General features: G+C 39.0%; 2 protein-coding genes across 4 annotated transcripts in view; both read left to right on the top strand.

Moving 5' to 3' along the window:
- The first annotated feature begins 1953 nt into the window (after nucleotides 1–1953).
- pheta1 (PH domain containing endocytic trafficking adaptor 1) lies at nucleotides 1954–6102 on the top strand. 2 transcript variants are annotated; one of them, XM_061729412.1, is made up of 3 exons: nucleotides 1954–2087; nucleotides 2495–2595; nucleotides 3223–6102. In XM_061729412.1, the coding sequence occupies exon 3, from the start codon at nucleotides 3246–3248 to the stop codon at nucleotides 4122–4124; it is 879 nt and encodes a 292-aa protein (XP_061585396.1). In that variant the 5' UTR covers nucleotides 1954–2087; nucleotides 2495–2595; nucleotides 3223–3245; the 3' UTR covers nucleotides 4125–6102. The 2 variants fall into 2 exon arrangements, with proteins under 2 accessions (XP_061585396.1, XP_061585395.1); XM_061729411.1 differs by having other exon boundaries at nucleotides 1954–2113.
- Nucleotides 6103–7871: 1769 nt separating this feature from the next.
- The window catches only part of sh2b3 (SH2B adaptor protein 3), a 51823-nt gene continuing 44047 nt past the window's right edge, over nucleotides 7872–15647 (top strand). For both annotated transcript variants that reach the window (XM_061729409.1, XM_061729408.1), the window contains exon 1: nucleotides 7872–8175. The gene's annotated coding sequence lies outside the window, so the exon portion shown is untranslated. The remainder of the gene's footprint in view (nucleotides 8176–15647) is intronic.

Here is a 15647-nt window from a genome sequence, read left to right as displayed (position 1 = left end):
ATAATGATGACAGACAGGAGTACAGGGATGGTGCAGGAATGGGCTAAAGGACAATGACACTGTGTTGGGACTGAAATGCTAATGCTAAATTCAAATCCATTAAGAGGACTGTTGCCGCACTGTGCAGCTGTTGTAAAGGAAAATCAGGTCATTACAAACCATGAAAAAAACAATACTGTTTTTTTATTTCAGAGTTCATTATGATCATATCCAGAGGTGTCAAAAGTATTCACATTCATTACTCAGGTAGAAGTATAGATACTAAAGTTTAAAAATACTCCTGTAGAAGTTGAAGTATCAACTCAAGTTTTTTACTCAAGTAAAAGTATAAAAGTACCGGTTTCAAAACTACTTAAAGTATAAAAGTAAAAGTAATGTAAGGGGGAAAAAAGCCATTAAGGACAAAAGCCATTGAAAATGAATGCATCTTAGTATAATGCAAATATATTAAAGAACCATATATGTGTACTATTGAGCATTAACATGTGTTTCAGAGAGCAGAAGATATGATGACTAGTTGCCTATAAGTATTGTAATGGTGCAAAAAGTCAAACTTCAGAGGCATGTTATCATTTATCCTAACCTTTATTGGAATGTACATCCAAGTTTAGTTGCAGCCTGCAACTAAACTTGCAGGCTGCCCTTGCAGGAATCTGAGGGAACGGATGTAAGAACAAAACTGGACAAGAACATCTGAAACAACCACAACCAAATTCACTCTATCCGGATGGAGCAATTTAACTGGATAGTTTGTTTTAAAGGCAGAAATGAAATAGGGTAACAAGGCTGTTTTTAAAATGTAAGGAGTAAAAAGTACAGATAATTGCGTGAAAATGTAAGGAGTAAAAGTAAAAAGTCCAGTGAAGTATAGATAACCAAAATTTCTACTTAAGTAAGGTAACGAAGTATTTGTACTTCGTTACTTGACACCTCTGATCATATCTGTAAACATGCAATTTAAACATTCTAGAGAATAAACGTATTGGTTTACGAAAATAACCGAATGAATGCATTACGGATACTAAAGATATATGATTCCAGTACAAGAATGAGCAACAAACCAATGGACTGGGAATAATTACAGAAATGCAAATCTCTTTACTTGAGTACCTGAATACTTTTTGCCACTTTTACTGCTTTACACCTTTCATCAGCAAAAGTTGCTATTTACCTGGGAGATCGGCCCTTGAAAATACCCTTGAGCAACCATAACAAGTCAATATAATGTATTTTCTTCTGTGAGAAAAAGACAGATCTGCATTTCTGCCAGTTATTTCTGTTTTTACTTCTAAAACTTACCCAAGATATGTCAATGTTTTCCCTGCCAAGATTGATCTCGCTGAATCACATTATACATGCAGAAGTAGTTTTTAATCATTTGGAAATCAAGTCAAATGCAAGGAAACAAATGAAAGAAGAAAGGCTTAATGCATGTAATTGGGGAGCCATTCAATTGAGACAGGATTCTCACAGTATCTCATTAAAATATTAATTACTTTATAATGAATGAAATATGTTAGTCTAACCACCAGGCTCTTGTCGAATCTGGGCTAGCCGAACAGGGAGAGGGAAAACTTTACAGACACAGTTTCAGATTTGTGAATATTTTATCCAAGTTTGTGAGGAAAAGAAGTTGGGAGGGTGGGGGGGTTGTTTCAGTTCGCATTTGCCTACTTAAACATGGTCCAGAACAACAGAACAAAACACTATATTAAAACTTTGATAACTCCAAGGCACTAAGGGCTGTGTAAGACCACAGTTTCATAATAAATATTCATTCCCTGGCTGTCCATGCGTGCAGGTGAAACAGCAGGCAGTTTTACCTAAAGTGCCACTTTTCTAGGAAAAAAGTGGGGTACGTTTATTTTATGTCACGGGGTATCCAGGCAGTGGACTCTTTGCAGTCCTCCGGCCAACGCCGCCCGGCCAGGCTGGTCGCGGAGCACACAACACGTATCCCCGCTGCAGGTCACGTGAGAGGGAGGCGAGGAGGAAAAAAGGAGGAAATGGGAGATGAGGATAAAATAAGCAGCGTCTCGTTTTATCAGCTCCGGAGAATGAGGCATTTTAGGCATCTCAATCTACAGGTACTACGCAGTTACACTCGTCTCGGGTAAGTGTAGTGGAGTCATTAATCGGGAATGCTGACGATGAAGGCAGGAAGATGTGTCAGTTTTTGACGATGTGGCGGTTCTGTGTGACTTAAGCCTGATTTATGGTTCTGCGTTAAATCGACGCAGCGCTTACGCCGTACGGTGCACGTCGCCGCGTAACCCACGCCGTAGGCGCTGCGTCGGTGTAACGCGGAACCATAAATCAGCCTTTACTGAAACTGTTTTCCAGGCCCTGCATGTATTCCTGTTAAAGTGCTGATGTGTGCAAAGCTCGTGACCGCGCTGGTGAATCACAAGCTGCTAACGTGGAAAAAGACAGCCAATGTGGGAGACTATAGTGTCTCACGTGAGCCTGCACTGATCAGCAGTGTCGTTGACAGATGTTTGACTGAGGAGACCAGAGGAGCTGGAGCTGGGATGAGCTGAGGGATCCAGATGTGGAGGACTGGGATGGATGTCAGTCTGCATAGGAGATAAACACGTAAGTGTCAAGTCGCTTTAGTTGTGGATCACTGAGCACATCTCGTCCACTCAGGTTGTATTACTTGTGGCAGCAGATTTAAAAACAGCGATGCATAGCCTATGAGTTACACAAAATGTTGTAATAATAACGTTACTCCGTAGTCCTGAAGTGTTTTATACCTTTTAGTATCAAATAGAGTCATATTTGATTAATAGATGTGTGTACGCTCCGTTAAAGTTTGAGTCTAGATTACTATTCAACATATGATTGGACTTTGAACCTAATTTTGCAGTTTCTCGGAATAATGTCTCACACTGTGCCCCTCCTTTCTGAAACAAAACAATCAATCAAACAGGCCACATCATGAGTAAATATTTTCCCTCTAACAGTTGAGTGAAAATAAAATCGCAATTCCCACTGGCTTGATACCTGTGAGAGCAAAGGATGTCAGTAAAATAATTGTGGAAACATCAGCATAGGACTGGAACACTGAATCCACCTCTTTTTTTTAATACTTTATCAAATATGCTGACCCACAAACTTGCAAACTATAGAACAAAGACCAATCAGCACAGACACAACTTTTTTGACACGTCATAAGAATGAAGTAATTATTTTTTGTTTTGTTTTTCTATGTTTTTTAAGGCAAATTAACAATCTGAGAGAAGATGAAGCTGAATGAACGTAGCGTGGCGCACTATGCCACCTGTGACTCACCGCCGGACAAGACAGGCTTCTTGTTCAAAAAAGGTGAGCGCAACACGGCTTATCACCGGCGCTGGTTCGTCCTCAAGGGCAACATGCTCTTCTACTTCGAGGAGCGCGACAGCCGAGAGCCCATCGGTGTCATCGTTCTGGAGGGATGCACAGTGGAGCTCTGCGAGTCCGCCGAGGAGTTTGCCTTCGCCATCAAGTTTGATTGTGCCAAAGCACGAGTGTACAAGATGTCTGCTGAGAACCAGGCGGCCATGGAGTCGTGGGTGAAGGCGTTGTCGAGGGCCAGCTTCGACTACATGAGGCTGGTTGTGAAGGAGCTGGAGCGGCAGCTGGAGGAGATCCAGGAGGCTACGGGCGGTGCCTTTGTTGGACTTGGAGGCCAGCAAGGTAGGCCTAAGTCTTCCCGGCGCAGTCAGGTGGCACGCTCCAGGTCTGGAGCATCCTCTTCTTCATCATCCTCCTCCTCCTCATCATCGTCATCAAGTGCCCCTTCCATGACAGTCCCCTGCAGTGCACAGAAGAGCTCCCAGGATGAGGTGCCGCTCATCTCTGGGTGCTCCAGGGAAAATGGGGTTGCATGGACTAAACCACCAGCTGCAAACGGCTTTGTTGAGGGCGCGTCCTGTGTGGCCTGGGAGGGCAGCGCAGACTCTGGGAATGGGATTGGTTATGGGGCCGATGGAGTGAAGGCTCCACCAGTGCCGCCCCGGAGGAGAGGAGCATCCCTGGAAAGCCCAGTCTCCCCCGGCACCGGCTGCTTCTCCAAGCTACATGACTGGTATGGCAGAGAAGTGGAGGAACTGAGAGTGCAGTGGCTCCAGAGTCAGTAAACTTATGAAAGTGGATCATCTTTTTTTTTTTCTTCCACAGATAAATCATTCCTTATTGATCATTTTGCAGTGGCCACCTTATTGAACTTTCTTGACCAAAAGAGGAGACCAACTTAGCTTTGATTGCAAGACTCGATTCCAAATCTTGTCTGGAACAAGGGAATCAATTTGTCTTAAATTTTAACGACTTTAACACTATTCTATCTACAATTCTACAATACAAGAAGCACAAAATGTTATCTTTTCTACCATTTTGGGGGGTAAACTTGCTTCTCACACTTAAAATGTAGTTATTATCAGCATTCCTAAAAAAAAGTTTGTTGCTCTGTTGCTAATATTTCTACTATTGTGTCCAACCATTTCTGACATATTACCTTCTAGATATATGATTGTTTTTGGAGAGTTAAAGCTCTGAGATGTACATGGAAAATGACTGGAGCAAGGGAGAAAAATAATAAGTACCTGCTACAATATCCCCACATAGATCTGTGAAAAGGACAACCATAATGATCTGAAAATGTTCCACAAGACAAATTCACATAGCCCAGGTCATCATGACATGTTTTGCCATATTGGTGATGAAACTATTCAATAACTAATTGTTTGAATCAGATATTTAAATGCAGGATCAGCAAAGATTCACAATCAGGGCAGTTGGAATTTGTTTCCTACAACTGAAAGCCACCTTAACCCCACAATTCCCTTACTATAGTTACGTGAGGACACTCTGGAAATAAGAGATGCTGCAGAAAACTTAACCAGTTTCTCCTTCATTCTCCCAATGGGGTACTTGTCACCCTGGAGGCCTTATAGTCGCTAATATCTGAGCATCCTCTTGACAGTCACCAGGGATCATGGTGGGAGCAGGATGTTGTGCTCTGAGCTCTCACTCCCTTTTATTTTTAGCTCTTGTTAGCCAGTAGCCAGATGATGCAGTGTCATAAGAGTGCTCGTCACTTAGTTCTCTTTGGAATCTTGTGCTCCATGAAAGGAGGTGTATTATCTTCAAACGTGTAGGACTCAACTCCTGCCATTGTAGTGGTTTCATATTTTAATTATATGCAATCAAATCATTAATTACATCAGATATTTGGATTGTTTTATTACTACTAAATGAGTAAGGCTCTTGATGGTATATACTGTGTATGAACATCTTACCTCTTGATTAATGTTTGGATATTACTACCGTATTCTGCATTGGAAAAACTTTTACGGTGTTCAGAATCAGCATTTTAAAATGGTATCTTTAGTTCTGTTTTTCTATCTGATCATAAAAGCTGCTTTCTTTCTTTGTTTTGTATGTGCCTTTAATTTTTTTTTTTTTTTTTTTATCTAGAACTGTGTTATTCCACTTGCAACCATTGGTATCACATGACAATAGTGGTTTTCTTCCTTATTGACTATCCATTTTTGTCTTTCTTGCCAAAGGCTCATCTTGGTGCAATCGTTTTTTTGACAAAGGCTCATTTATTTCATTCAGCATCAGTGCACAATGCTATCATTACTGTTATACATGTGGCTTGTGCAAAAATAACAGTGAGGAAAGAAGTGGTACGGTGTGGGTTTTTATTATTTTTTAATCCTTGGTATTTCGATTTTTGTTATATATTCTCTAAATGGGTTGGCTGTGATGTGGTGGATAGTCAGTGAACCTCCGACTGGTAGGTTCCCAGATTGATTCCCAGCCTAGTCATGTGCCAAGGTACTATTTCTACTACATTAGCGCTAACTTTACAGATATGTATTACTGTAATTATACACTAAAGGAATATGTGACTGTGTCAAATTTAACTATATGAAAATTAAGAGCGAAGAATTTGCAATAACCATTTTTTTAAATGAACTTCTTTGATTTTAGTAGCATATTTCAATATTACAGCATAAAGTGACAGTATTGTACTGATTAATCAAAATGTTATATCATGGTGCCCTGACAGTTTTGTGTTAACCACTCAATAAACAGTTTTCATTTTTCAAACCTGTGTTTATATACTGTAAATATTGCTGATTTGTGGTGCAGTTTTTGCATCTATAACATTTTAAGTTGCACAGTAAGTTTATAGTCAAATGTATGGTCTTTTTGTGCCTTTTCTGTCTCCCCCCCCCCATCATGTGGATGAGACAAGTTGCGCAGCTCTTTGTCCACATATTCCCAGTGCTCTGCAGCCGGACTCTCACCAGGTGTCACTGTGCAACAATTTTGAGATTGTGGTCTCTTGACTTTAGGGGTTTCTACCAATTCACACCAGGACAAGACGTGTTAGACGTCCCTTATTTTTAGCAATCTGGCAAAACAAACACAGGAATTAAGAAGGGGAAATCACCAATGTAGGCATGCATAAAATGTGTTTTTTTTTTATTCTTCCTATTGTTCTAATGTTGCTTGATCAATCTTGCAGTAGGTGCGAACATATTTTTAGTTTATATAACTCGACAGTTCTTAAGCTTGAACGGATAGAGACGTGTGTTTTTTTTGTCCTCCCAATGGAAAAGACGATTAAAAGGTGCTAATGCTTTAAAATACTCGTATTATTATGAATCTCCCGGTGATCAGTTACAGACATCTGTTAAAAATAGTGACCAAACAAAAGTATTGTGTTTTGTCAGTTTTTACATGTGTTGCACATTCCGTACCTGCAACAGAAAACCATAATCCTCCAAGTCCGGAGGAGCTACTTCCTGTCCGGAACTTCATCATAAAAGCACAAAAGTTTAAACTTCGATCTCTCACAACGAAATCCTTTAACACACAACTTCAGTTTTAAACACCAGACCAGAAACGACGCAGTCTGATGCCACAGTGCATTATTTATGGACTCTGGTAATTATTTTTAAGATAACTATTTATAGCTGCGGATGCGCAACATCTCGTAATGAAACAATTTCATAAAGTTAAAGAATATTTTCATTAAAAAAAAAACATGTCGGTGACATTAAACTTAAAGGTGTGTTTCTATGTGAGGTGGTTCAGACAGGGGTGCAGATCCGATGTCAGGATTGGGGGGGACACCAACGTGATTTTAATTTTAAATTTTTTGCCAATATGCAACTCATACCATTGGTAAAGGCTCGCCAAAAAATACTGCACAGGGAATCATTTATTGTGCTTACCTTTCTTGTTTATTTGTCCTAAACAGCCAACAGTGTGTGTCACTGCTTACTTAACTGTTATATTCGTAAATCATAATTTTAAGGGTTTTGGGCATTTAGTGTCTACTCATCTCAAATTCTTCTCACCATCTTCCTTTTATCCTATGGGACTACTTTATGCACGATCAATTGATATATGGATGAAATATGGAGCCCTAAACAAATTGTTTAAACTAACAAAAAGTAATTGTCGAGCCTGTCAAAAATTTTAAAAATATTAATTCAGACTAAAAAAAAAATTTATGGAGTAGCAATACTTTCATTCTGTACACCTCAAAATGCACCGTGGATGTATTGATTTTTTAGAAATATATTTTTAATAAATATTCTACATATTCAACCTTTAAGTCTGAAAATACATTTGTTCAATTTTGAATAATTTAGGGTATTTTTATTGGGGGGGACATTTCATGTTTTTCAGGGGCATGTCCCCCCCGTCCCCCCCGGGATCTGCACCCATGGGTGCTTCAGAGAATAACGAGCAGTTCAACCCGGTGCTCGTCTCCTGTTGCATAAAGGTTCTCTTATTCTGAAAATCCTCCCCGTCCTGCATTTCCTCCGTCTTGACGTCGTCTGCTCCGACTTGCTCGGACCGCGACACTTTTTTTGACAGCGGAAATGAGCGTAGCCTCTTTTTTCGCCTCTTTTTTTCGTGGCTGAGTTTTCTTTCCTTTTCCCCCCGCGGAGGATCAGTCGCGTGCAGTCAAAATGTGAGAGAAAAAGACGGGCTTTTCTTTTAAAGATGCAGCTTTTTGTCTGAAGTTCCAGCTCCCTCTGCTCCACGCGAACCTCGCTCAAGTCTTAACTTTTGATGCTTCAAAACACATTTCCGTTATGCAAAGTCCAACTTGGTGGTTGGTCGTCGTGCTGCGGTGGGTGCCCGTCCGAGATAACGGAGAGCGTGAGTATGCCGTGCACATTACACGGCTTTTTTCCCTTTAAAGTGCACTACAGTATACATTTTAAAACTGTAAACACAAGTATAATAATCCCAAAAAACGATAAAGAGAAAACAACAATGTTTTTCTAATTTACAGCTACGGGTATTTTCTTCCTTTATCATTAATCATCGAAAATGTGGAGTTTAAAGGGTCTTTCAGTCCGTCTCTTGTCTTGTTGTAATGTGCGTTTTGTGCAAGAAGTGAACCTTTTGTTAGAAATATTACGTGTAAAACACAGTAGTCAGCAAGTATATGCACTTTTGCATATCGGTTAAGTTGAAATGTGTACATTATTGGACATTTTAACAAGCGGCTATTTGGCGCAAAACTCTGGTGGTCACCATGGTAATGACGCAACATTAATAAAACCATAGCAACATCGCGGTCACTCGCGCCAAAGCATTAACATGAGAAACTCACATCTCCACCGACAAATACCAGTTTATGAAAGTACAGGGTGGGTTTTTTTGTTGCTCTCCCTTCACGACTGCAAGACAGAGGGGAGCAACATGTGGGAAGCAGCCACTTAAAAGTCTCAGTGTCAGGAAACCAAAGCAATACTCATGTGTGTGTGTTTCTGTAGGGGTCTCATTTCCAGTTGTAGCTCCAAGCTGTGTTTATATTACTATTTGGCAGGTTGTGGTTCTTCTAAGATCTTGGCCTACCTGTTTAAAGTTTGCATTTTGATGTGATAGTCTGGTCTAAGATGCTGTATACAGACCTGTCAACACTAATGCAGGTTGTCATAGAGTTATGGCACACATTTGTGAGTAAATATATGTTGGTGTATGAGGGGATTTTTTTTTTTTTTTTTCAAATCAAAGGTCGCCCTTTTTGTGGTTTTATAGACTCTGAATCAACAGGTGTGTGGCGCCATGTAGTTTATCTGTACAAAATAAAAAGAGAAAAACATGTTTCACTGCATTTAAAAAAAAAAAAGATTAATTTAGCTCCAACTTGTAGATTGTAATACTGTGGCTTTATTGTAGTTTGAATTATAATCTTAGCCCATGCTCATGCAATTAATGTCACATAGCTGTGCTAGACAAGGGTTAATTTTGTTTGACTGAAATAATTCAGATTAGAGAATTTAACATAATGGATGTTAAATAAAGTGGTTTGCACAACGCGGTTCTGCTAGAAATAGAACAGAAGAAGGAGATTTACCAGCTTTGAATTAATTTAATAAAGCATGATGACCAAGATGAACCCAGATTGTCTCCTGGTAGCAATATTTGCATTTCAGCTCTTTAGTATAATTGCTCAGCAATCTCAAGAGCACTTCCCCTGCATACAGACCATAACCGCCCCTAAGGAATGGTAAATAGGATGTGAAAGTATGTCACAGTGTAGCATGCTGCTGCCCCTTCCTCTGTCAAATACCAGGATCTAGTGAATGAACCCCTGCAAAGACCAGTGAGAGAAATGTGTTCTGTTACAGTTTTAGGTTGGTAAAATTTCCACCCGGATTGAAACAAATCTACATGGCTACAGTCCCTCTTTGAAACTTTTCATGTCACAAATGAAATCCCCTTGTGGGGTAAACATGCCCCAAAACAGTCAAGAAGGATTCATTCATATTCACGATTTTTACATTTCTTAGTGCTACTTTCCTATTGAATGGATCATCAAAACGTTTGCATGACAGAGACTATGGCAACCATAAACGAAACTTCATTCTCTTCATGGTTGACATATTTTATGATGCCACTGCATCTTGTTTCTCATTTATCATCATATTAACTTTCATATTCCTAGGTCCTTTTCAGAAATACCCTGAGAGACATATTTACCATCTGCAGCAATCCCAGCACCCAGCTGAGGTTTGCATTCTTTGGTGATTCTGTCATTTAGATACAGCAGCTGTCACCCTTTGAGTCAGTGAACCACAGGAGACAGAAAGACATGCCTCCAGGTTGGGAAGTAACTCCTGCAAATATACATTTCAGGTTTACCTTCAGTCACCCAAAAACAAAGGACTGTCTGCAATTTTACTGTTTTTTTTTTTCTATGACTTACATATTTCCATTTTTTTTTTCCAGTCACAAGTTAATCCGATCATTTTCTGTAAAGTGTTGACTTCCCTGCATACCTCCTAGATTTCTGACGCATGGCTGTTTTACAAGAAACACACTAAACATGCAGTAAAACCTTCATAATGCAATTACTATAGTTGATCAAATTGATTCTTTTGAATTAATTCCCCTTTAAATATGGTTGTTTATAACAGTAACTCTGTTGTAGGTTTTCACTACCATGAACAAAATCTTGGATTCCCCCCCAGACAGGGGCATGACACTTGGACCAATGTGATTATAGCAAGATTTTCTGCTTAAATGATTAATTGTTTAGACAGTTTATTGTCTGCAACATTTTTACATTTTTTTATGCCTTGATATATTTCCTTAAAAGACAAGAGTGCAACTTCTTGGAATGCTGGTTCATATGGTTGCATTTTTTTTCTCTTTGCAAAATTAAAAATGAGAAGTAATGAACTCTGTAGCCTCGACTATCAGATACAGATCAGACGATGTCATGACTCGGTGTTCCTAACTGAGATGTTATCGGACATCAGCCCTTCGGCTTCCCTCAGGGCTTTTAAGAAATCAACTGACGAGACCACGAGAGAGGTCTGACCCAGAGATGGTCTCTCGGGAGGGCAGGGGAGGAAGAAGGAGGCAAGGAGAAATAGAGGAGCCGTGGGAGATAACAGATGGGGTTGGACACTGAAGAAAAAAAAAAGTGGAGGGAGGAAAATACAATATCGGGGAAGAAAAATGAATGGAAAGGAAGGTTTCTTCACTGGTGATTGTGGAGACCCCCTACTCTGTTGTTGAGTAGTGTGTTTATCTGAATTGTGAGGTATTTTGCCACCATTGTGTGAAGTCTCAGCTTTTATGTGAAGATTCACAACATAAATACATACTGTACACAAGAGGAAATATAAGGTTAAATTCCTAATCATGAAAAGATTGTGCATGTTTTTGTTAGGGGTGGGGGGGTGCACACGCTGTGTTTTTGGAAAGAAGTGATAATTAGAGACCACGCATTTATTTGTATATGTATATCTCAATGCACTCTTGGAGTTGTTTTTGAAAAAATCTTGATTATAGCCTTGATTTACGGTAACTGCGGTATGGTGAGCACGTTGTAGAAAATCTGAGTGTGCTTGTAGCCTGCCTTTTTTCCCATTAAGTTGTACTATCACATTTAAGAAAAGAACAAAAACAAAACACAGGCTTTAATGACATTTCTCCAGGTTTCACAACTCCATTTTACAGTGCCACAACAGTGAGTCCATACAATTAAATCATCATACATACAATTAAAACTATGTTTTTAAGCAGAAATGCCAGATACTTTTGGGTTTTTAACTGTATGTTTTTAAATGTATGTCACATTTAAAAAAAAGTTCTGACATGTATTTTTTAAAATGTTTCATTAACTGAACTTGAAATTACGCAAGATCGAAATATCTGGTCATCTGTTAATAAACAAGATACTAGTTTGAGCAGCGCATACATACTTGGACCAAACATTGTATTGTTTGTGTGTTTAGCAGAAATGACAGTCACGTCTCAGCTGAAGTGAAAGTGGGATCTAATTGTCATGCAAAAATCCCCCCCCCCCCCGCCCCATCATTTCACAAAAGTTTATGCTCAACGCAAACACCGAATTTGCCATCGCTTCACATAAACGTGACTCTCGAGTAATGGTCATGTTTCAAAAAGAGGTATTTTGTAAGAGCTTTGGACTGAAACTGAAATGACTCCTCATTAGTCCCAATGTGGAAAAGTTTATAACTCCTGAAATAGCCTTCCAGGAAGTCAGATGGCTGCAGATGATTCACAGCAGATCTAAGTGACTGAAGGATTATTTCACAGCCAAATCCCCTGAACAACCCCACACACAGTTACGCACAGACACACTATAATATTGCAGATGCTTAATATTACCATCTTCACAATTCACAGTGAATCAGAAACGCATCGTGAGAGGAGATGACTCATTCAAAAAGTGCTGGATTTCAAACAGAGATGTCGGTCATATTCTTTATGTCTGAGTCTTAAATGCTTGAATTGTCTGAATTGTATAGATTTGACTCAACCAGCTTGTGAGCAATGGATTGTTGGTTTTGGCCTCAGTTTAATGGTTCCAGTGGGGAAAAAAAACAAAACAAAAAAATGTTCAGCCTTTGGTGACTTTGTAGCTGAAAAACTGACTTAAGCTGTCTGGCTTTTCATTGTGTCCATATTAAATGTTCAGTCATTCAGTTTTAATCTTGCAAGGTCAAAGCTTGAGTCCAGAAAAAAGTTTCTGTGGACATGTTCAGCTGTTCTTAGTACAAATTATTATTATTATTTTTTCCTTTTGAATTAGGGTGATGTATGTTGTTTTAATGTCAACAAAAGTAATTATGACAATTATTGTTCATTCTAATTTATTTTTATATTGTGTAATAGTTGCAACAGGCAAAAAAGTAGTTCATCCTAGGTGAGGAGTTACAGTTTTTATATTCTTATACTATTGTCAGTGTAAGTGAAGTGCACCCCTGTCTTTCACCCGAGGAGAGCTGGGGATAGACTCCAGCAGATCCACGTGATCCTAAACAGGAATTAGCACGTGTAAATGATGGATAGGCGAATCCTTTTTGGGGTTTGGACTGTTGATCAAAGAAAATCACAAATGTAAGGACCTCCAACTCTTCTCTGCAGTGTTTATTTTTCACATTTTGCATACAAAAAAATGAATCCAGAAAGTGAAATGTAATGTTGTGGATGGTGCAGCTACCTCAAAGACTTGAATCTCAGAGGGGGCTTTCTGTTTGGATTTCTGCATATTTTCTTTGGGTAGTTCAGCTTCCTCTGAAAGTCCGTATTACAATGCGTTTCTCATTCACACAAGCACACAGTGTATCTCATTATCCACTCTATGTACAGTTGTGCTTTTGTTTGTACAATCATACCCGATGAGCAGTGTGGGATTCATTGTACTGACTTAGGACTCCATGACACACAGCTGAGTTGGGGATGGATTTGTAAACCTATAAGTTTGATGCCCTACTTGCATCACGTCACTGCTTAATATCATAAGATTGATAGGTGATCTCAACTTGACCTACAGTAGAAGTGAGTTTTAGTCCATATGACTCCATCTAGACTGTCTCTGTGTGGCCATGTGATGGTAGTCTCGCCAATGATCATTGTTCCTTTTTCTCTGAGAAATAATTAGTCTGCTTCCTTTGGATTCAGCTTTCATCTGTAGTAATAACTTTGATTTCCAAGGGGCAGTATCACTTAACTCAGAGGAAATTCCCTCCGGAGGACATTGGATTTCCATACCACCAGTCAGAAATGATGCGTGTGCGTACGTAGAGCGACACCCATACCAATATCATCAAGACATCAGACTGACACAAATTGGAGTGCCAGAGAATGACTGTTGCCAGTTTTGCAGGAAAAAGTTGTTGATACAAGGCGTTGATTTTAATTCTGTTGCCATCTTAGTTGTTTGAATCAAGCCCATTTCTAAAGAGATTATTTTCACAAAGTTAAACGGTGTGGCTGGTCAGGTTAGTGTGTTGGACTCGTGACCTTTCGAGGATAAGGATGCACTAACTCAATGTTATGATTGAATTTTGGTCCCAATATTGACAAAAAATGTGTCTTGGTTATCAGAAAATTAAACCAATCCTTGAATGGATCCTTTCATTTTAAATGCATTGCTGACGTATAAGAAAAACAGCTTCTACAAATGTTCAGTTGCAGCTGCTACATATTATTTAACTTACGTGAACCCTAGGCATCAGTATTGGTATTAAGACTGAAAAAGTCGAATTGGTTCATCCATTGTCTAAGGTGTACCCTGCCTTTCGCTCAATGTTTAACAGGGATAGGCTGCAATCTCCTGCAACTATGAACAGGATGAAAAGGGAATAAGATGAGACTCGGAAAGTAACCCACAGGCCAGTCATATATACTGAGGGATACCCTCTCCTCCGACTTCAAGTTTGTATTCACTTGGGTTGGATTCACTATTCGTGATTTTTTTAGACTTATTTGCTGTGATAAAATGCTGAAATGTTTATTTTGGGTCATGAAAGGGGCTGTAAAATACTAGTGAATAGTTTGAATTAATTTCACAGCATCAGCATAACCTTTAACTTTATGATATTTACTATTCTACTATTCTTTATAATTTAGCCTTTTGTCCATATGGCTCAACCCTTAACTTTTCTTTTGGTGTGGCTACAGAATGAAATATGGCTAGAAATAAAGGCATCAAATGACATGTTTCTGTTTGTTTACGTGACGTTTGACCACAACTAAAACTTCTGCCCGCCGTAATTAAAATAATATGTGTATAACTTCTAATACTGATCTCATTTTGAACTGCAATTTGTCAGCTTTGAGGTCTGAAAGTGTTGCTGATCCCTGACCTCATTCTCTTTGTCTTTGCTCCTCACACATAACATCGATGCAGCCAACGCCAAAACTAATCTTTGCTTTTCAGTTTTGCCTGGCATTATGTGAGCCCTTATTTAGTATTTCCTTGACAAGCCAAGGTCTGTCCTTGTACGATAATGATAGACTGCACACTGTACACAGACGTTTTGCATTACTCATTGGTAGGATGCCGGGCAGCTGGAAGGATTGTTATTAATGAGGATTTCACTTAGTTATTGGAAAAATACTGGACCCAAATTTAAAACTTTATACTGTTTTTCTGTTGAGGCAAACCCAATATTCTTTTTTCATCCTAGTATTAAAATTGGACTTGTTGCTGCAGCATAAGTTTCCAATTCTTATTATCACATATTCAGCCTTTTACTTTTGCTACTTTCCCAACCTGCTCCTCTCTCTCTCTTTTCCCAGACCACAGGAAATGGCGAGAAAGTGGCTGGACTTTATTTGTATGTCTTAAGAATAGCAGCATTGTGTTATTGTTGTGGGAATATAGGACTGAGCAAGGCAATATTCTAACCAAAACAAAAAACGTACCCAAAGGAATTTTTCCTGTTCATACAGCAAAAAACATGTGCAACACAAAAGGTAAGTGTTGACAAGTGTTGCAGCGTTTTGTTTCTTTTTTCTTTTTTTGTCAAAGGCTAGTTGCACGATTAAGATGCAGGCCTTCTAAAAACAAAATGCTAATTCATGTTTCTGAAGTGATTCTTTTTGTTGAAAAAAAAGTAGCTCTATATGCTTTATGTTGTTAATTCACAAAGCTGTTCTTATTAGTCAGCGACGGATAAATACAAAACGCATAGGAATAAAAGGTGCTCTCAGCTGATAGCTTTGCTGTATTTTTTTTAATGCGTTACACAAAAGATTTTTTAACAGATTTTTCTCTTTAATCAATGATTAAAAGTACTTCAATTTGTTAAACTGGGTTTACACAAATAAAACATTTTTAAGAAAGTACCTGTGCA

This window comes from Cololabis saira, chromosome 9 (genome assembly GCF_033807715.1).
Source record: "Cololabis saira isolate AMF1-May2022 chromosome 9, fColSai1.1, whole genome shotgun sequence".
NCBI classification, from domain to species: domain Eukaryota; kingdom Metazoa; phylum Chordata; class Actinopteri; order Beloniformes; family Belonidae; genus Cololabis; species Cololabis saira.
This window is presented reverse-complemented; position numbering and strand designations above follow the sequence as displayed.

Excerpts from the sequence above, each read along its gene's own strand:
- pheta1 (XM_061729412.1), top strand. The coding sequence starts at position 3,246 with ATGAAGCTGAATGAACGTAGCGTGGCGCACTATGCCACCTGTGACTCA.